A 23,096-nucleotide genomic window follows, 5' to 3' on the forward strand; every position below is an offset into this window, starting at 1 on the left:
ATTAGGCAAACAAGTTCAGAAAGCACAGAGGGTTCATTTGAAAAGGTTCTCTATCGCCAAAGCTGCACATTAGGCAATTTAGACAATCTAATAATTAGAGTATTTTATTAACTGACCAAAGTGAGAGCAATAGAACTTGTTAATATTTAACTTACTGGGGCTCCCCAAACTGCTGTATATTTAGCATCTTTACTGACACTTTTATACCTTTTCTTACAACTGGGATGGGTTTCAAAGGACCACGGGTGACTCGGTAACATGAACGCTTTGATTAATGATGGAGAGATCTCCAAGCAGCACCCAGTAATCCAAACCAGGAAACCTTCCTCAAGTTTGTAAGAAGTTTTAAATCAATGAGCTCGTTTAAAGAGAGTTCAAAGCCCTCCTCATTAACCTCATACTTCTTAATAAAGGTCATGATGGTTTTGACATCAACTGCAGAATAACCCAGCCCAACAGCGAATGGCTCTTAACTGCTCTTTCAGTCCTGTTACGAATTCTGCAAGTTCTTCATTTGCTGGCTCCAAATAGAGAATCTTAATAGTAAACCGCATTGTTTGGATTTTTTTTAATCAAATGACATTTATTTTTGGAGGATCTTCCCTTTTCCTCCCTTCATTTCTTGCAACAAACACACCCAGAAAGAAAAAGGGGACTGACATTTTCAAGAAACGCAGGAGAGGGCTTTTGTATTTCCTTGTGCCCCAGCAACACGAGCTTCAATCCAGGGCAAACATCTCCTGTTTGATCACTGTGCACTCACACCAGCTAAGCCCATTTCTACACTCCAGAACCACATTCAAAGCGCTCACTGGAGCAGGTCTGGGCCAAAGACTCTGTCCCAGCCCCATCGTAGGATGCCTTGGGTGTCAACACCCTCTGAGTTTCTAGTCCTCTCCAGCCGGAGAGTGCTGCGTAGTCACTCGCAGCCCTTGTCCTGCACTCCCAGATATGGAAGAGATTTCAAAGCTTCGTAACAAGAGCGGTGTTTGCTTTCTGGTTTGAACACTTGAAATGCAACAGCAACAGTTTCAAAGTTACACATTCCTCTTGGTTTTCTATGTATATACGTAAATAAAAATGCAAATCCACCTCCTTGGAGCCCCAGAGCATAGGTGCCCAACTCCTACTGCTGACATCTTTCCAAGTGGCGCGTTCCATTTCCTCCTATAATCGTTACTCACCTCCAAAATTTGCACACAATACCTTAGGTAACAGAATAATTTATAAGACCCTGTAAAAGCAAAGCTGCGCAGCTGCTCCCAGTTTGCAGAACTATGAAACAGGAGGGATTTCAGTGCAAAAACTACTGTTTCTACCCCAGAATGTAGCACACAGAGGGAGAACTGCACGCTCAGAGCTGCAGGAAGCAAAGCTTCAGCGCTGATAGAGGGAGCTGTCACAAGTGTTGATGTTAAGGCTTTTCTTTTTTTGAGTTAAAAAACACATGCCCTGTGTGTATATTTTATTTTTCATTAATTAACTCCCTGTTCCACATGCCGCCCAAACACATCACGGCCCTTCGAAGGCATTTTAACAAAGGTTGTTTTGTTTTCTTTCTGTCTCTGTGTTATGACAGCTCCGGGGTTGTAGCTGGCACCCGTGTTTATAAAGCCGGGGAATTCCACGCATGGCGACAGAATGGATATTTTAGCAATATGTTACAAATATTGTCAATCCGATATTTTTTCCCTTGTGTTTCCAAACACATCATAAATCTAGGCTGGGTTTCTGTGCATGAACCCTGCTTACCGCTGAGCCGGAGACTCCTGGCAGGAACGCAAAGAGGAGGTTTTATAAATAAAACTTAGTGAAATCACCATGCACTCCATTAATTCAGGAACACTCTGCCTCAGCTTCAAAGGGGAGCTGTACAGTAAAGACGGTGCTTTTGCTGCTTTAATGATTTGCTACTTGTACTTGTCATAACTACACAAACCAAATATGCAGTACCAGGGAGTAGCAGTTTAGGGAAATGCCCAATTCCGTCTCCCAGCCAGCTCCACTTCAGCCCAATTCAATAGACTGGGGGGGCTTTATATAGAAAACCTACTTCATAAATCTAACACTCGAGCCCTTTGTACAGTGTCACTTAATGAAAGAAAACCACGTGCACCTCAGGTACGTACACACCTCGTGCACTGCTACAACATCCAACCCCAATAAGCAGTGACCCACGGAGCACTTGGCATCCAAACCAATTTAAGAGGGACCGATAGAGGTAAAACGATACCCACTTTATCTAAATAGCATACACCACATGTGGCCTACAAAGATTTTCACAGTGTTAGCTATTTAATCCTTTTAGGGAACATAAAGGTTCCCAATTTTGAAGTTAAGTTTTACCCCAGCTTGTCCCTTACCCCACCTCCCGGCCACACATTTGTATTCATTGCTCTTGACTTCAGGGAGACGATGATTTCAGGCATTAAAGTTGGAGCTGGGAGAAGCAAATCCTGACCCAACTCCTGGACACACCTGGGGATGCTCTGGTACCTTAGGCACACTTCTTAACTCCCAGTTTTCCTAAATTTCATAAATGGAAACAACTATCCTCATTCTCTCCCGTTTTAACAACTTATGAATATTTTAAGGAACACCACTATTCAGAGAAAACCATGTGGGATAAATTTTTGATGGAAAACCAAAAGAGTTATCATAAGCTCAATGAAAATAAAGCCGGTTTTATTCATCTATTTGGGGTTGTTTTCTTCAAAATAAAGTAAAAAATTATTGCCTACAACTGCATCCACTGGGAGGTTTTTATAGTGGGAATGAGTACATGGAAGCTGGGAGTTAAGAACCCCACAGGAGGGACAAATTCCTTGCGTGCCCCAGGCTGAAGCCCTTTGCTGGGAAGGCAGAGCCATGTTTTCTCCATCTCCAAAGCTCTGGGTCTTCAAGCAGAGTGCTACAGAGTGATTCGTACCCCCAAGTACCTCAAAATACTGTACAGGCATCAATTATTTAAACTAACTCACTTCTACCAGAGGTCATCTTGTCTTTTCACGCTTGCCCATCTTTGCACGCCTTTGGGGTGCGGGAACGGGGAAGCCAAAACACATCAGTGACAACAGTTTAGAGCGAAGTCCTATCCCAGCAAAGCCAAACTTCCAGCCTTGGCCCACAGCTCTTATTTTGCCACACAGGCACCTTTGTCTTCGTTAATCCTTCCTTCAGCATTGCTCCCAGTTCCTCCATCCTCTTCCCAAAGGCTCATCTCCCTCCTTTAGCTTCCCTAGGCTGGACTCCCTTGCAGTACCCCAGAACGGCCTCTCGCTGCTCCCTCAGACCATTCATTTTTTTCTAAATCAAAGCTGTTGCAGAACATTTCCCCTGCACCAAGTTGTGAGGAGAGACGGAAACAGCCGAGAGGAACCGAGGCAGGGCTACAGCTGAGCCAGGTCCCCTCCAGATTTTCTTTGCCAATTTTAGCTCTCTTTCCACAAAAGCGGAGGCTGTGAGACAGCAAGGACACGCACACATAGAATATATTGAGTGTATAAAATGCTTCACATCGGTGGTCACTCCTCCTCTAAAAGGAAATCTGAGTCACCCTGGGGCTCCGTTCAAAGAGCACCTAAGGGACACTGCAAAATTACTTAGCAGCTACACACTATGGTCAACAGCATCATTTGGTGCCTGTGAACTGGGCACAGCACCTCATCCTGCATCTGGAGCTGTGTTAAGCTCCATCTCTCTGAAACTGCATCAGACCACCCAACCCATCCCCAGGACAAGACCCACACTGCTTCACAGACATTGCTGCTTGCTGGGAGACATGAAGAGTGATTGTATTAATTTCAGCCAATATTGGAAACCAGCAGGTTGGGACAGTTGGAATACCCGAGGTTCTGGACTTCAGAGGGATTTCAGCACGGCTCTGAGTTCACGGAGCTCAACTGCCTTTACCAGGTGGGGTCACAAGCTGTTTACTAGATATTACTAAGCAAATCCTAAACCTTCTTAGAAGCTACCTTTTCCTTCCCCGCACCACCAGTGCAGGTAGGCAGCTCATTTCTGCCTACACTAGTCTTACCAATAAATCCAGGCACATAGCATTCATTTTTTCCTTTAAAACCAAGCCCCACATTGTAGTTCTCAGGCTCTTTTCCATTCAGTATGCACCAAATTCTCATCCCACCTTTCCTTCCTCCATCACTGCATCGCAAACTCAAGCTGGTGCTCTCAAGGTGATGCCTGAGCCCAGGTTTTAACTCTCAAGCTGTTTCCTTACTACATTTTTTCTTAGTTCAAGGTGACGGGGCACATTTGAAAATACCTGCACACCTGAAGACCCAAACGCTTGCATCACAATTCCTAAAAAGCATTTAAGTGAGCGAAGCGCTTTACTTACAAATCCATACACCATTCTACATACCAACCTTCTTAATATTACTCAGGCTTCCAACTCTATGAAAGAATAAAGACTATTCCAAAGAACAAAAGTAACCCTCCTCCACTCTCTTAATTGCATGAACTTTCAAAATTTGGGAAAAAAAAAAAAAAAATCTCATTTTGAGCCCTTTTATGTGTTCTAATCCTCTCTCACTCTTTTTTTTCTTTTAATTTTGAACACAGCTGTCTGTTGTACTTTCTCAAATGATGCCAGATGCTGGGTTCATCAACCAAACGCATGAAAACAATGGTTTGAAAGCAATTAGAAGCACCGAGGCTGCACCGAGGCTCATATTAAAATGTGATAACACTGTTCTAGTGGGAATTGCAACGCTGCTGTATTTCTGACATTTCTGTGCTGCCAGGCAGCCAGGATGGGCTGGAAGCGGGCCCTGCTCAAGGAGGTAGCATACGGGAATTTATTCCTGGAGTAAATGAAGGATTAGCCGCCTTGGAACACTCACAAGGAATTTTATTACGGCCCCAGCTCTCATCTTGTTTGAGCGCTGGCAGATCCTTCCGTCTGCACTTCCCTGGCACAAAGATTGTTTAAGGAAAAAGGACAAACTCACCAAACCACACACCTCAGCTATACTCAATGCTTCAAATCCAGGATTGGAGCTGAGCTCCACCAATCCAATACAGAGCCGAAGGAGCTCCAGGTCAGCTCCGAGCGAATCCCTATCCATCAATTGCCCTGAATATGCAGAAGCACCCACTGACACGGCTTGTGACCTGCAGGCACCCTGGAAAGTTTAAATCATCACCCGCATTATTGCGGAAATGAAGATCAAAGTCCTGATCAGAATCTCCCAGCTTGTTAACAGACATAACAAGAGATGGTCACGGTCCGGAAAAATTTACAGCCTGGCCATTTGTCTACACCTGGAGGTTGATTCAATTTCAAGTTCGGGTTAACGTGAAGTAATGAGACGGGAGGAAACTTGAAGGTTACCCAACAGTCCTTGCTCCAAAGTCAACGCTTCATGGGAATATTCTGCCCTTTCTGAACTTTAAGGGTTTTTTTGAAGACACAAGTTGTGCAGAAAAATCTCCTGTGCTTGCCCAAGACAATGAGTTCATGTCAGCACTGCACGGCTGTATTATTTGCCCTCAAGGGTAAGGAGAAATGGACCAAGAATGCCAACTCCAGCTCCTGCTAGAGCCCACACTACAGCTTTGCCCCTTTCCGCCCCCAGGAACTGCCACACACAGCTCTGTATTCACAGAACCACAGAAGGCTTTGGGCTGGAAGGGACCTTTACAGGTCATCCAGTCTAACTCCCCTGTAGGAACAGGGACACCTTTAACTCTATCAAGTTGCTCAGATCTCCATCCAACCTGACTTTGAATGTTTCCAGGGATGGGGCTTCAGTTTAAGTTCTCTCCTTGTTGACTTTGCATAGAAAATACCCCTCCCATCCAACACTTCCCTGCGCCCCAAGCTCATAGCAGTGAGAAATCACCCCTCCTCTCCCACAAGCTGTACTCACCTCGGGGCAGGAATTCCCAGTGGTACCTAAAAGGCCAAAAGAGAAAAAAAAGAGAGACAGACGTAAGCATTCACTATTTTCTTAATGATTTGTTCCAGCCTGATGAGAAAGTAACAGATGGGAGAATTATACTAGAAATGCTGCCAGGAATCCAGTGAATGGGCAACACACACGTTGCTTGAGAAGCTTCAAGAGGAATTGTAAATCTTATAGACACTTGCTGGCTCCTGTGACATCCTCAGCCCAAGCACCCTCCTTCACCAGCCAAACCTCCTCTCTCTCAAGGGTTTCAATGGCTCCCAGCTTCCTTCCACAAGAACACATCTGTCTCTCTCCAAATGCAGAGTATTGCATGGCCTTTTGCTTTGCAGCCTTAGAATTCCAGAATGGTTTGGACTGGAAGGGACCTCAAAGCCCATCCAGTTCCACACCTCTCATGGGCAGGGACACCTCCCACTGGATCCAGTTGCTCCAAGCCCCATCCAACCTGGTCTTCAACCCCTCCAGGGATGCAGCAGCCACCACTGCTCTGGACAACCCGGGCCAGGGTCTCCCCACCCTCACAAGAAAGCATCTCCCCTCTTTCAGCTGAAAAACGCTCCCCCTTGTCCTACCCCCACGCTGCCTGATCAAGAGCCCTTCCCCTGCCTCCACAGAGCCTCTTTCAGCACTGCTTTAAGGTCTCCTCAGAGCCTTCTCTTCTGCAGGCTGAACAACCCCAACTCTCTCAGCCTGTGCTTGCACAGGAGGTGCTCCAGCCCTCAGATCATCTCCATGGCCTCCTCTGGCCTTGCTCTAACAGATCCATATCCTTAATTAACCTCAGGTCACACCTTCTCTTCCAGTAGCAGCACAGACAACAGTACACACACCACCCACTTTTGGCCATGCCAAAAAAATCCTCAGCGATTTCTTCCTCTTTCACATTTGAGCATGTCTTGGGTTGACATCAGAGTCATTTTAATACGGGAACAGCACTGGTGAGTTTTGGAAACAGATCAAGGATTGGGGATAGACCTCAAAGTGACCCATTGCCAGGCAAGCTGCGTAACAAAGGGTTGCTCTATAGGCATCAGTGGCAAGAATCCAGTACGTAAAAATCCAATCAATTTGTTTCCTCATTAAAAGCTTTCATGAAGAAAATGATTTAACACAAACATTCAAGCTACTGACACAGATTAATTAGAAAACAACACCAGAATTCTGATTAAGGGCATAATATTTGACTTGTTTTGGACAAATAAATAAACAACGTGCACAGACAGAAAAAAACTTCTCTGGAAGAACAGGCTTGGGGTAAAACCAGCTGTGTCCTGCTGAAAAGAGCCACACCACTGTGTTTTGTGGTGAGAAAGGGCTGCAGATTTCTCTGGGACTTTGGATGCTCGTGGCAGTGGTCCCCATTTTCACAATGAGCCTTTCCCTCTCCACCCTACAGCAGCTCCATCTTATCTCTCCAGCCCAGGGAAGCAACAGCACCTGCCCAGGGTCAGGGAACCATCAGAGCAGCCCCATCCTTTTGTTTCCAATCAGCATTAACTCTGCCTCAACGTTTGCTTTGAGAATTCAAACATTATTCAGCATTTGATCTGCAAAACCTCCCCGCCCCAGGCTCAGTCTCGGCTTTGTGAGAGGAACCTGCGTTTCCCCAGCCCCCCAAGTCCAGCATCCCCGAGAGCTAAAATACTTTTGTCTCCTGACCAGACGACTGCAAGACAAGGACAGCAAAATCACTTCTTGTTTTGTGAACTTTTGTCTCTTGTGCTTGAGAGGCTGTCCTAATCTCCCCTGAACATGTTTTAGTGATAACATTTACTGCACTAGGACCAAAATGATTTTCTGTCACTTCTCATTCCAGTTCAATAAAAGTATAAGAGCTTTGTTTCTAACCTCTGTCATTTTTAATACAGTAAAATGGCTTAAAAAAATGTAAAATTGAGTTCCAGTTCCTACCGGACCAGCGAGCCCATGTTGGCTTCGCTCTGATCAAATCAAAATGAGAGGAAATACCAAAAAGATGCTTTGCTTTGCCTTCTTTTTTTTTTTTGAAAGCATAAGGAAACAGTCAAAAGTTGTAATCTCTTCACATCAGGATGTGTCTTTAATCTCATGCTTTGATCATTTGCACTCTGGAAAGGCTTAAACAGAGAATGAAAGTTAGTTTAAAATGTAATTGGGAGTGGGGGGAAGATGGGCTTGTTCTTAGGGAAGACGAAAGAAGAATGATGTAATTCCTTCATCTGCCACTGCCTGCATGATAATCTTGAACACATTACTTATCTTGAGGGCTTAAAAGGCACCCACATACAATGCCACAGTCTTTCCAGTGTGTTCTTATAGAATTTTTCTTTCACACTGATGTTTTATCCATGTCAAAGACAGGGTGAATGGAAGCAGGACTTCACATCTGTGTCTCCCAATTCCTTCTTACAGGTAAGCCCAGCCTTACTTATCCAGCAAGTTACACGTGCACAGCTTTCAGAGGTGGCCAGAATATTCCTTTTTTATTCCTGTATTACCCAAGCAATGTGATTATTTGGCCCAAATACCCTTTTCTTGCAACAGCCTAGGTACCAAACAGGGCCAGTTCCAATACATCTCTAGCCATAAGTCATGTGTGAGTTACAGATGGAGAATAAGACCTGTTTGTGGAGCAGAGGAGCAGCTTAGCCAGCAGAAGTGCATCAGTCACTCTGGGCCATTCTCCAAAGCACAGAGCTTGAGGCTAATTTGGATTGTTGTTCTCAGTTAAGACAGTACTGACAAGCCTGTTACGCCTTTAACATGCCCGGTCTCTGGGTAACAGGCAGTTACACCAGGTCTTCTTCTGCAGCTTCACAGGAGGGTTTCCCCTAAGTTACAGCCCAATGATTTCTCACAGCAAATTATTAATTAAAAAACATTGCAAGTGCTCCATACAGATCCCCTCTTGAGCCAGATAGGGGAAGTTAGAAACCAGAGACCCAATCCTTAACCACATCTTTATTTTCATAGAATCGTGGAGTGGTTTGGGTTGGAAGGGACCTCAAAACCATCCAGTTCCACCCGCTGCCATGGGCAGGGACATCTCCCACTGGATCAGGGGCTCCAAGCCCCATCCAACCTGGCCTTGAACCCCTCCAGGGATGGGGCAGCCACCCCTGCTCTGGGCAACCTGGACCAGGACCTCCCCACCCTCACAGCAAAACACCAGAGGTGTTTTTGCTTTGGGATCAGGTTTGACACTCTTTTCCTTAATAAACAACTTTTAGATCTCACAAACACCAAGAGTAAAGCTTCTCATCTGTTTTCTTAAACAAAAAGTTTGCCAATAGGCGATGTATTTGGCCTCATCTTAGCTGTTCCTTTTAAGCACTTTATTAACAAAGCGTCTGTCCACCAGCTGTGGGTGCAATCCCCCAGGAAGAGAATCAGTCAAGGCAAAGCACAGCAAATAGTTCTCAGCCAAATAGGAAGTCCCAACTTACATCAGACCTTAAGAAGTTAGAAGGAGACAGGGAAAACTCTTGTCAAATGATTAAGCAGTTTCTGAAACTGAGCTCACAAAGGAATTCATTGAGATATTTGATGCAATATGGAAAGCGAGGAACGCACCCAAAAAAAATCTGATTTCCATTACAAAGGCAAAGATCGAGTGTTTCGCTGCCAATACTGTAACGAAAGGCATCCTGTAAGTATTTCCCCTGCATGCTTTGCAACAAAAAACCCAGCTCTCTCACCTCATCGGTGCATATTTTAAGCCAGACAGGAAGAAGCCCCAGATTTGTTCTGTTCAAAACACGAACTGTTTCTCATGATCGCACAGCCTTTGAGGTTTCGCACACAACAAGCAAACATCAGAGGGGCTCGCTTCTCTGGAAATGTTTATGTTCTTTGCTCCTGAACACAATACAGATCCCAGTTTTGATTCATCAGCTTCCCAATAGCACTGGCTCCAGCTGGACCCAATCAGAATTGCAATTCAGGTCTGCAAGCAGTCCTCAAAGGGTGAAGTACCATGAGAAAGAGTGGAAGAAAATGCTGTTGTAACACTGGAAAGGGAAACTGAGTCACAAAGCAGGCAGGTTTACCAGAAAGCCTTGTTCGGGAACACACTTGTTCTTACAGTCTTGAGCCAGAACTAGTGGTCTGTAAGGACCAGAGCCTTCTACTGCCTCCCACAGAGCCAGAACTTGGTCTTCAGAAGTGAAAGATGCTTCCAGGACTCACCAGGACCTTGACCACAGATCCTACCCCTGCATTGGTTTATAACAGATGCAAGATAAGAAGCCACGCCAAGAGCATCAGTTAGGCACTGGTGAGGTTTGAAAATAAGTTCCCCGGATCCTACCCTTTCCAGCTGCATTGTACTACGGATTCACCTCCAAGAGAGTAAAATTTGCTTTTCATAGCTCTTCTACTCAAGAGTAAAGTTCCAGCTCTGACCAAGCAGGTCTACTAGCAGAGAAGTCACTTCCACACTATCACCTCGGCAGGTGGCAACCAGAAATATCCCCCATCCTTTTAGAAAAGGGAGGGCAGATTAAACCCTGGAATACGCAAAGATTAAATTCCCCAGCAGTCACTATTATTCTTGCCATGATAGATTTAGATTTGCCCTTTGGTGTGAGTGCAGGACTCGTTTTCTTGGAGCACAAAGATAATTTGGTTTGCCTCTGTCGTCTACTGCAGGGGGAAGGCAGTTATGAATCCCATCAATGCATAGAAATCCAGTAAAACACAATTAACACACCCCAACTCTAGTTTCCTGACCAGCATCCACGCTTGCAGTGTTTCCCAGAGATGAAGGAGCCAAACCAGACCCATTTAAGGGTAGAGACAAAAACTATTGTCTGAAATCTTACAGTTTGTGCTGTGCAGGGGGTCAGACTTGATGGGTATAAATGGTCTCTTTGCAGCTCTAACGCCTATAAAAGTCTAAACCCCACATTCCTCCCAGACTCAATTTCAGCAGGAACCATAAAATAAAGTCAGGTTTCAATCAAATTTCCTGTATTTTCCTGTCCAATTAAGAACACTAATATCACCACAGATGTTATTAAATTAGATATTTCAAGACAGTCTCATTTGCTTGGTGCGCTGTATTCATTGGGTTTTAATGTTCGCAAAAAAAAAAAAAACTTTAAAAATCAATGCTGTACAAGATTTCAAATGGGAAAAAAAATAAAAATATGAGAATGGGGTTGGGGAGCTCACCATTAGCCAAGTCGGTTACAAACCACTTCAAATGCATTTCTCGGTTAAATGTTACAGGAGCAGCAGCAGCGATGAAAAGACTCTGGTTACACCTTTTCAATCATTTACAGTCCTCAGGTTTCAGATTAACAATGCATTCACAAGGAAATGGATGGGGAAACGGGGGTAATTTTATCAGCTGGGATTGAAAATGATGCAAATTACTGAAAGGAACCTAACCCAGATGGCACTAAACTGCATTACTGGCAGAGGGAATGGCCACATTCACACCAGGTATAAAAGCAGGTAGAACACGATAACAGCTGAATTGAATTCATGCCCCTGCCATGCTGTACATTAACACAGGAGAATCCCTTCCTCAGCACTGCCCAAAAAGAGGGGGAAAACACTCCCCTACTGAGATTACAGAAGAAATTGGGAACACCCTAACAGAAACTTCACCAGACTTTAAAAAGAAATAATCATAGAATCACCGGGTTGGAAGAGACCCACTGGATCATCAAGTCCAACCATTCCCATCAATCACTAAACCATGTCCCTCAGCACCTCGTCCACCCGGCCCTTAAACCCCTCCAGGGAAGGGGACTCAACCCCCTCCCTGGGCAGCCTCTGCCAGGGACCAATGACCCTTTCCATGAAAAATTTTTTCCTGATGTCCAGCCTGAACCTCCCCTGGTGGAGCTTGAGGCCATTCCCTCTCGTCCTGTCCCCTGTCCCTTGGGAGAAGAGCCCAGCTCCCTCCTCTCCACAACCTCCTTTCAGGCAGTTGCAGAGAGCAATGAGGTCTCCCCTCAGCCTCCTCTTCTCCAGGCTAAACACCCCCAGCTCTCTCAGATGCTCCTCCTCTTCTCCAGCCCCTTCCCCAGCTCTGTTGCTCTTCTCTGGACTCGCTCCAGAGCCTCAACATCCTTCTTGTGGTGAGGGGCCCAGAACTGAACACAGGATTCAAGAAGCGGTCTTGTGTGTCCCCAAGCCCATGCTCACCGTCCTCTCCCCCAGATAAAGGCAAAAATAATCTCAGGGAGCTCATTTTTAAAGACAGAAAAATTCCAAACCTGCTGAGTACTCTTGAAGAGACAGGGACTTGTTTGGGGTTTTTTTGCCCAATGAATCTGTATTTAACAGCCAAAGTAAGTGTGAACAAAATCCTTCTCAGCGAGATTGTCTCCTTGCTGAGCAAAATACATTCCAGCTCTCTGAAGAACCCAAAGGGGAAGAACAGCACTTTGCTAATTAAGGACAATGCGGTGGGGCTGTAGTCCAGCCCTGGCATTAATGTGCTGAGCTCAATTATCTGCCCATCAGGTCACATTCTTAAACTCCTTTTTATCTTGGTATCACACATTATTCAACATAATGAGTTTCATATTGGTAGGAATTACAGGCAGTGCATTTCCACTAATGAAGCAAAATTACCCTGAAATTGCATTTTCTTTAATTTCAATCTTACATCTTTAAAATAAGGTTGAAAATTGAAGTAATAAATGTAGTTAATACGGTTAGGAGTTTATTAAAACAGGCCAAACACACTGCTTGAGACACATTCTTGGATGTATTTTCATTAGGGAATCTTTTACAATCCCACCATAATACCTTGCCACAGAAAGGAGGAAGTTCAACCCAATAATCAGGTGAAGCTCTCCTGGTGTTGAAATAGCTACAGTTCAGTTACACCTGTAAACTAATAAAACCAGTAGCTTACTGTTTTTTGACAGAGTGCGTGAACCACATCCTACAATAGAATCATAGAATCACCAGGTTGGAAGAGACCCACCAGATCATCGAGTCCAACCATTCCCATCAATCACTAACCCATGTCCCTCAGCACCTCGCCCACCTGTGCCTTAAACCCCTCCAGGGAAGGTGACTCAACCCCCTCCCTGGGCAGCCTCTGCCAGGGACCAATGACCCTTTCCATGAAATATTTTTTCCTGATGTCCAGCCTGAACCTCCCCTGGTGGAGCTTGAGGCCATTCCCTCTCGTCCTGTCCCCTGTCCCTTGGGAGAAGAGCCCAGCTCCCTCCTCTCCACAACCTCCTTTCAGGTAGTTGTAGACAGCAATGAGGTCTCCCCTCAGCCTCCTCTTCTCCAGGCTTTGGAGCACAACCCCAAGGATGCCCGAAGCAGAGGAACTCACGCTGTGTTGTCTTTGCCCTTATGCTTCCATTTGGGTTCAAACCATCCTGTTCCAGCTCCAGCAGCAAGCACGGGATTCGTTGCCAATAACACTGTCACGGCCAGATGTGGCAAAACACTCAGCAGGGACCAGGTGACGGCGTTAACCAAGTTTGTTCCCTGAAAATATGTATTCCTGCAGCTCTGATTGAACCTGAGCATGGAAACATTCCTAGGCACTGGGGGCATCTCATCCCCTCTGCGTTCTGTGTCTCTGCACCAACACCAAGCAATTGCTAAGCTCAGGGGCTGTATTTATGCTCCTGAACTTCAGCATTATAGACAAAACAGCCTCAAGTTGTTTTGAGGCTCGTTACACCACGAGTTTAGGTTGGATATTAGAAAATACTTCTTTCACTGAAAGGGTTGTCAAGCACTGGAAGAAGCTGCCTACAGAAAGGGTTAAGTCACCATCCCTGAAGGGGCTTAAAATACCTGTTGGGAACATCACCATAGGCTTTGAGGGTTAGACAAGACACTAAAATGATGTTTGGGGCTTGTTACCCAGAGGTGAAGATCCTGGTCTGTGTGGGGCTCTCGCTGCAGGTAGAAATGCTGGAAAATGGTCCTGTGGTTTAGTTACAAGTAGCAGGATTGGGCCTCAGGTTTATGCCATTGTTTTCATCACAGTGAAGCAAATTAAAGGCTAAGGTTCACTGTCTATTTGGGATTTCCTACGGGGTGTATGCGAGAAACATTAATTAAGCCCCTTTCTCTTCATTCCTGCTTTGAAATACAGCAGCTCTGCCTGGCTCTCCTTTTAGCGCTATTACATTTCACCTCAGGGAGAAAAAAAAATACTAAGCATTTGTTTCCATCAGTGCAAACTTGCCTTCCAACAGGGAGTTTAAATGACCAGCCGACTCCAAGGAGAGGGAGGAACTATTTATCTCCATATTTTTAAATAAATCCCTTTCTCCCCATCTCACCCCCTGCCACTGTAACGGCTCTAGCAACGTCGAAATGCTGAGGTGAGGTCATTTAACAGCAAGACGACTTTTTTTTGGTTGCTGCTCTTGCCAAAGGACAAGAATGGGCTTGTGTTCCTGAGTGGAGTCATGTATCCACTCCATCCCAGGTGTCAGACAGCTGCTGGCTCCGCAGCCAGCTTTGTCAGGACACCAGAAACAGCAGTAAAGTTCCCAAGGAGCAACTTGAAACAAACCTTCAGCACTAAAGGACCTAAAACAGAAGCAAGTGACAACCTCAGGGGTTTCTGGGAGACAAGCAGAGCTCTACCCCGGCACTGCATCCTCTCCCAGACCAAAGCTGCTTTTTTGAGTATGTTTTACCCATTATAAACACCGATTTTCCATTCAGGACAGGAGCAGAGTCCTCACCCCAGTCAGGACACAGGTAACTACACACGTTGCTGTGCTGCAAGAGCCTCATCCCTCAACATCAATGATTCCTGGAGACCAAGCCTGTTGGGTTCTGTGGCTTGTTCTCCTGAATGCCAAACAAAGCAATCAGGGAAAGCAATTAAAAAGATATTATCAACAAAACCAAAAAGACAATTAGGAAAGAAACTGCCGGCCAGGATTTTGATAGAAGACGCTAGAAAGTGGAATATGATCCAAGTTAGTAGGGAGGGGGGGAAAAAAAAAAAGAAAACTGTTTCAACACAACAGTGCACTTTAAATAACCAAATGAATTCTGAAAGTAAAACAGTACAGGGACTCATAAGTCAGGCAGATGGTGACAGCCACCCCACAGCCGCTGCCTGCACCGCCTCCAACACGGCTCCTCTAGCAAAACTGCCCCAGCCTGCCTTGGAGAAAATTATAACCTGCAAACACGATCCCCTCCCTACCTACCGCACTTCTTGCGGCGAGACGGGAACAATATATCCTCGCAGGTAGCACATGGAGACATAAAGCCCAACCACTTGCTCGCATTATAGTCATCAGCAAACCTCCTGGTGGGGAATGTTATGAGGCCGTGGGGAGAGCAGCAATGTAAAGACCTGACAGCCAAGTTACAGGAGCAGTTATTGAGGATAACCATACCAGATGAAGCTCTTCCCTTTCAGACACATGTGTCTCTCCCCAGTAGTTGAGCAGTTTACTTATGTCCGTTATAAACCCAAATAATGAAATCTTGCACACAGTGTTGTGTTTCGCCCTGCAGAGGTGGAATGCAGCGAGTGGGGCTGTCGAGGGGAGGCAGTCGCTTCCTGAAGACAAAGGCTGATGATTTCCTGCCACAGAAGCCACAGGAAGCTCCCCAAAGAGACAAACCCTCGCCTCATCCCCAAGAGCAAGACCTGCCTAGATCCTTTCAAATAAAGAGATACAGTCATCATTACAGTAATCTCCCACCACAAATCATTGTCTTAATGGCTCGGGTCAGACCAAGGACATCCATATTCTCTTTTCTTCTCACCTTTCCCAAATGCCACCAAGCAATAAAACACAAGTGGGAAATGAGCCATGCCCTGTAGCCTTCGCTCAAGGGTCTTGCTCTCCTCCCCCCACAGAAGCACCTGCAATTTATGTCAATAAGCAACACAATTGAGGCCCACCTACTAACCTGAGCATCCAGGAGGAATTTGCATATCACATCTGCTTTCGATACAAAGGATGCTCCAGCAGATTCCTTGACTTTGTTCTAAAATGCTTTATCTCAAACTGCGTTCTCAGGCTGAGAAAGAGCTAAGAGCCAAGACTGAGTTCTACATCGCAGCATCAGCGTTTGTCCCAGGACCCCAAAGGATGCTCCTTTTTGAGCAAATCAAACCCGCACACAGCCAGTGGTCCACAGGACGATGGCCACAGCAGCATCTTCCCCCTCTGTTTAAGCACCGTTGAAGACAGCCCACCTACTGCAGGAAGCACAAACAACCCAGTATTTCCAAATCTGCCAGATGCCTTACATTTATCCATGTCATTGGGTTTTAGCTCATTAAAAACAGACCTAGAGTTGCCTTACAGGAAGACAGAGTTGTCACTTTTAAAGTTGCACACTCACAGGGCAGTTGAAATAGCTTGAGTTGATGTCTGAATACTTCAGGTTCAGAATTCTGCTTACTTGGCACCTTCTGCCCAAGATCAATACCTGCCAATGAGTGGGAATTTTTCTGAGTAACCACACCAATCTGTTAGAAATGTGCAAGCAAGCCCTTTCTTCTGCAAGATTACAGAACACCACAACACACACACAGACACCATTCCTCCATTAGATGTGCTATAGCCCCATTTTCCAAAGGCTTCCATCTTCTGCATTCAGCTCATTTCAATTATTCAGGGCAACCCAGGCTGATAATTACACAGTCCCGAGTTGCTGAGTAAAACTGATGCTTAATTAGCCAGCAGGAAAGATCGATTAAGATACAGCAGGGCATCTTGCTAAGTTCTTCAGTGGGACTGCAGGGAATAGAGTCTGGCTGTGCCCTTCCAAAGGATAAAATTCTCTGCTTCTCAGGGACTCGACAGCAGTTTTATTTAAACTCAATGCTTACATCAGTCAGCCACCCTGAGTTTTATGGTCAGGTCTTAACTTCCAAGTGACACAACTCATATCTTCTAACTAGAACATTAACAGCAAGCTCTGGATTGCATTTATAGCCAAAAATGTGAGGTAGCTGAGGCTGAAAGTTTTATTTAAGCCTCCAGCAATGCATTTTCTGTTTACGTTCTCCAATTTCCCCCGGCACAACAGAACAACCTTCTTTGCTTCACTCACTTATGCAGATGATGCAGCTCATGTTCTCACTCAGGGCTTCAACAGTCTCGAGGACGCAAGCCAGGTCAGACCTGAGTTTTAATTAAGTCCTGTTCATTCCTTTTTACTGTATCAAAGTCCAGACAACACATGTGAGAGTTCAGGAGCCACTTGTGAAATAGATACTTCCAGCAGCAAGCCAACAGCACGAACCTCTGCTCCCTGTATTGATTTACCCAGAAGCCTAAGTATCAAGTGATGGATTTTTTTTTTTTTCCCACAAAATCCTCTCTACCACAGTGTAGAAGGAAGAGCAGAACAGATCAGTGACCCAAATGCAAAGAGCTGTGCAGACACATTTTCTACTTTGAAACACAAAGCAAGTTCCAAACAGAAATCACGACAACTTGGCAGACAATCATAGAACTGGTTAAACAGGAGAGCATACAAACCAGTGCACAGTGCTCTCCCACATTATACCAAGCCCTGAATGTCAATTAACTTTCATAGAACAACCAGGTTGGAAGAGACCCACCAGATCATTGAGTCCAACCATTCCCATCAATCACTAACCCATGTCCCTCAGCACCTCGTCCAACCGTCCCTTAAACCCCTCCAGGGAAGGGGACTCAACCCCCTCCCTGGGCAGCCTCTGCCAGGGACCAATGACCCTTTCCGTGAAATATTTTTTCCTGATGTCCAGCCTGACCCTCCCCTGGTGGAGCTTGAGGCCATTCCCTCTCGTCCTGTCCCCTGTCACTTGGAAGAAGAGGCCAGCTCCCTCCTCAAATGATTCCCAGTTGTCCCACTAGTGAAATACATGTGGTATCTAAGACATGATGCTGTCCTGAAACACTTTCACTAATAAGTAACGCAGACAACACAAACCTGGCTTTGACTTGCTGGAAGTCTAAGAGAATTGCATCCCTCCATTCCCTTGCTTTAGCACTCAGGTTTTCATTCTGCAGCCCATCTGCCAGGTAGCCTTCAGCATCTGGGAAAGAGAGAATTCCAGGTTAAAACTCAGATACCAGTTCTTGGCTAAGAAACCTGGACCTGGCCGTGCACCAAGCCCAGAGTCTGATCCAGAGATTCAAGTCAGTCTGAAGGCTTCATTTGGAGAAGTTAAGACATTGAAGTGATTGCATATAGAAAAGAATCTAAATATTGCATGTGATTATAGAGCTTCTCATTGCGATTGTATGAGGCCAACAGGTAACTGGAAAGAAACACTGAGCAGAAGAAAGGAAGAGGAAGGTGAAGGCAAAATGGAGACGTCTGTTGGAGCAAGTGCAATTCCACCAGCCCCTTTGCTGCCCCAAGCCCTAAAACTCTGCCATTGTGAAGGGCTTTCGGCATCAAATAAGAATACAGAAATGTACTCCATCCCTGGAGGTGCTTGAGGCCAGGCTGACTGAGGCTTTGAGCAACCTCATCCAGTGGAAGGTGTCCCTGTCCACGGCAGGTGGGTGTAAGTAGATACGTTTTGAGGTCCCTTCCAATCCAAGCCATTCTCTGATTCTATTCTAAGTGATTATCCCATTCAGAGGAGGATCCAAAGCATTTCTAAACTCCAGAGCAAGATATCCACAGACACTTTAAGGAAACCCTATCCTGTGGTATTCATAAGGATGATCTTTGTCAAGGGCAAGCCCTGAAGGGCAGGTTGGTGGTGCACCAGCCTACACGTGCCCCTATCACAGCATGGGTTCTCCTGCAAGGTTGTTGCAGAAATACTACACCCTGTGCTTGCCCAACAGGGACAGCTAGACAACAGTAAATAGCGTTCTCTCACCTGGAAACTACATCTATATGCAGATATTTATCCTGAATTGGAAGATAAAAGGATTAAGCATGTTCAGTTTGCATAAATACTTATGTTCTTTACAGAAACATCTAAAAAGCTTCACAGAAAACAAAACCATTCCAACCCCACTGCTCTGTGTGGGACAATATGATGCTTGTGCTCCAGCAGCATCACTGCTAGTTTCCCCTTGCAGAGAAAACATTGGCTCCAAAGCAGTGGTGTTGTACATCCACAGGCCTCTCCAACCTTTAACTCGCACCGCATGCTGTGACACTAATGTCAGTTTAATATCCTGCTTGCAAGACTTTCAGCTCCTTCTGCTTCTGCTGCTGGTACAGCAGCCAGCGCTGTTTGACACCCCCCAGGAATCTGCACAGCTCCTCCATCTGCAAGCACATCTCAAGATCAAAATACCACAAGAGAAATTGATACCGTTCTCTGTCAAAGTCATGAGCCCTCATTTCTTTTTATTGCCTGTTGATGACCCTCACGGAAGGGGGAAAGGACCTCTTTAAAGTGAGAAGCATAAGGAAGGACATGGAGGGGAACAAGGCTGATGCTCAGGCATCCCCCAGGAAAAGGGGGCCCTCTTCCCACCTCCTCTTCAGAGTATTGGAGGGGCTAAGACTAGGGAGACTCAACTCCAACCACAACAGCCTGGGAAGGATGAGTGAATCTGGATCATAATACTTGTTTGGTTCTCCTTTCTCGATTTATTCAGCTGGAAGCACCAGTTTCCCTGGAAGCCCTAGTAAGCACAATTCAGCAAAAGGCAGGCTCCTCCAGGTTCTCACCAGCTCCTCCCTCTGTCTCCCTGCCTTTCCCCTTGAACCACAAGAACCAGTCTCAGCAAGCTGTGCCTCATACCAGCAGTCCCACTCTGCAGCCACCCGTTCACAGCTGAGAACAGAAGTTAAACCCTAAATACAGCATTGAGATATCAAAGCGTCCTAGCAAAGGTGCCATCTCAGCAGAGGGGCACTAACACTACCTCACAGCATCACTCAAGCACACACCTATGTCCAGCAGCAACTTTGGAAGCTCCAGGAGTGCAAAGGTGTCAGGCCAAGATGCATATTGGTATCAAGTTCACTGCTGGGATAACACTAAGGCTTTGCCAGAGCAGCTGAGTGAAGCTTTTTAAATCCCAGGCCAATCCTGTAATTCTTAGGCTAAGTTTCATTTTTCCCCCTCTATCTCTTCAGTTTTAATTGTATACCCAAGATACAGAACCAGCCTGTGACAAGGCTAACAATGCTGAGCATTACACTGCTTACAAATTGCACAGAAAGAACCCAAGTCCATAGATTAAGCACAGAGGATATATCGTGCTCCGAGGAGCTCACTGCTTAAGAGCAGATGAGGCCAAAGGGACAATTTATTATATACAAACCAGCGCAGTAGAAACGGGTCAGCAAGAGAAACTACATACAAGCTGGATTTCCACAGCAAAAGAAAGCAAGCAAGGAAAACAAACTGCTCCCAGAACTCATGCAAGTATCAGCTGCATCCCTCTGTCATTTTTAAGTGCAGATTAGCTCCATGAGTATGCAATTAGCTCTAATACGGTATTTACTTACTGGGATGTCAGCACAGATCAGCTGCTGGATAAGTTATAGTAGAACCAGGGTCACTGCTGCAAAGCAGGCAGAGCCCCTTTCAGAGCCAGCCCCGATGTTTATGGCACCAGGAAATGAAAAAGAAAGCCTACCCATAAACTCTCAAAGTGGATCAGGAAGAGCAATATGTAAGCAGCTCTAAAGTAAATCACCCTAATGTTAGTTTTACTGCTTGTCAGTAACATTATATTCTTGATGTTTATAGATTGCTCTCTGCGATCCACTCGGAAAGTTTACGGGACTTTCCTTTTCATTTCCTGCAGCTAAAAAGGTAAGAGAGGAAAAAAAAATACTTGAGATTTCATCAAGTGTTTCAGGGGAGTTTCTAAAGGCAATTGCAGTTATCCACTTTAATCCTGCAGGAGATACACGGCATCAGAAGAATTATGTCACAACCACTGAAGCCAAGGTAGTAAAGAACCTTTTAACAGCAGCACTAAATTCCAGGAGTTAATCAGCACTCAATGATCAGAGCTGAAAGGTATTAAGATGCCATGTGTAATCTCTCCACACGCATACACAGTGACTTTTTTTTTTCTCCTCTTTTCTACTCCTCTGCCATCAAACACCAGCAACAGAAATCCTGCACTCCATGCACAGAGGAACTGGTCCCACAGAATCCCATTTTAGCTCTGCAGGCTAATACTGAACCAGCCAGTCTGCTCCAACCCTTACTTGATGCTCCAACCCTTACTTGATGCTCCAACCCTTACTTGATGCTCCAACCCTTACTTGATGCTCCAACCCTTACTTGATGCTCCAACCCTTACTTGATGCTCCAACCCTTACTTGATGCTCCACACGGTCCCTCCTGCAGCTCATCAGCCAAGCTACCTGGGAAAAATGAGTTTAAACAAAGAGTTTAAGCCACCAATCAACAGAGAAAGTGCAGATACCTTGAGCTTCCTCGGGACTGTATTAATACTTCTAGGATGCATCCCAAGACAGCCAGGGAACTGGAAGGCTGAGTGGATCAACCCCAGTCTCACTTGTCAAAAGAAAAGCTGTGAATTGTTTCTTGACACCTCTGCAAGCTCAAGGAAGGATGGTTTAGTTGTGAAACAACATTTTTCAGATGAGCCCTCCTGCTTTTGTGGGGCTGAGTCCGGGGAAACCTCTAGGAACGGCCTGAATGAGATATTCTTCCTTATACAATGGGCAACAGGAGAACCAAGAACAGCTTCTAAGCCTCAACTCTGAATTCCCAGAGCTACTCATGGTGCTACATCAATGCTGACCGTGGCTTATTAGCCCTCACAAACCAGAGCATTTTATTGTTTATTTTTAAAACAGCACCAAGGCTGCGCAGGTGCAGCCACAGGCTCCCACCACAGCACCTGCTCAGTCCCTCCTGTTGCCCAAAGTCAAGCAAGAAAACCCACCAACTGAAGAGGATCAAGCAAGGAAGGCGAAGGGCAGGATAATCAGACTGCTGAACTGCCTTTGATTCCACCAACACAAGCAGCAGCTCTGGGTTTGGCAGAGAGGTATCACATTTTTCAGAACCACTGTTTCAGCTTTCAGGAGAAATATGTGCTCAACAAACATCAGATACTCTTAAGCAAAAGTAGTTTTAAAAGGGACCTGACTGAGCCAAAAGCAAAACCCTGGGCAATTAACTGATAACACGGTGCTAATGAGAACTTGGGCTGCTAATTTGCAAGGTGGAAATTAAACTAATATAATCTCAGCAACCACATTACTCACACAGAAAATAACAAGCTTTCCCAAGTGTTGCAGGACTGCAAGGTAGAATGTCTGCAGTGGGTTGACATTCCAGCACTTCAACCACAGAGATCATAGAATCAGAACGGTTTGGGGTGAAAGGGACCTCAAAGCCCACCCAGTTCCACCCCCTGCCCTGGGCTGGGACACCTCCCACTGGATCAGGGTGCTCAAAGCCCCATCCAACCTGGCCATGAACACCTTCATGTCTACCTAGCCATTCCCTACCTACTTCTGTGCATCTTATCCTGCACCATGGACCAAGCTTTAACATAAAGAAGCTAATGTTATTGCCTATTCATCAGTAATTCCCTCCTCTAATTTTATTTTTTTATGTTAAATACAAGAACTCTTAATAGTAATGCAGTTTGCAAACCCTGTAACAGCTTGAGCTCCTTCATTTCCAGCCTGCGGAGCTAGAAACCTCCTCAGCCACTGGAAGGCCTCAAGACCGTAGAGATTGTTAAGACACAGCAAGTTTGATACCGAGGTGTGTGACACGCAATTAATCTCCATTCATAGCCTGCTCTACTTGTCAGCAAACAAAGGTTGTGCTTTAGAAGGAGATCTGAAGCCTTCAATTAAAAACAGTCAGCTAACAAGAAAATAATCTCAGTTAAAAGGAGGTGGCAGGTGCAGAAATGAGTTGTTTACTGAAGTGTCAGCACTGAACAATAAAGCACTGCACATCAAAAATGTGAAAGGGTGAACTGCACCAAAACCCCCATGATTAAAAACCAGAGGAGAAAATTCACACCTACATCTGGGGGAAGACACAAAGCATTTAGAAGAGAGCTTTGACAGGCTTGGAGGCTGCACACTTGCACTCTGACTGACAGATCCTAGGACTGGAAGCCATCCCACATCTCTAAGGGGAAGGAGAGAGTGCTTTGTGCTTTCAGGAGCCATCGCAACAGGAAACAAAAGGTCACAAAGCCTTGTGGTAGCCAGAGCCAACCCCGAACACAACCGCTCTGAGTGGTGAGCAGCAAGATGCTAACGACTCGTTCCCCAGCAGCC

At 45.5% G+C, this 23,096-nt stretch overlaps 1 protein-coding gene across 1 annotated transcript in view; it reads right to left on the reverse strand.

Moving 5' to 3' along the window:
* The window catches only part of SKAP1 (src kinase associated phosphoprotein 1), a 161,834-nt gene that overhangs the window by 137,278 nt on the left and 1,460 nt on the right, over window positions 1-23,096 (reverse strand). Inside the window, exons 2-3 of the mRNA XM_069876863.1 lie at window positions 17,814-17,919; window positions 5,892-5,917 (exon numbers count right to left, since the gene is read on the reverse strand). Of these exons, the coding sequence (XP_069732964.1) occupies window positions 5,892-5,917; window positions 17,814-17,919 (132 nt within the window). The remainder of the gene's footprint in view (window positions 1-5,891; window positions 5,918-17,813; window positions 17,920-23,096) is intronic.

This window comes from Phaenicophaeus curvirostris, chromosome 26 (genome assembly GCF_032191515.1).
Source record: "Phaenicophaeus curvirostris isolate KB17595 chromosome 26, BPBGC_Pcur_1.0, whole genome shotgun sequence".
In the NCBI taxonomy this organism is placed as follows: Eukaryota; Metazoa; Chordata; class Aves; order Cuculiformes; family Cuculidae; genus Phaenicophaeus; species Phaenicophaeus curvirostris.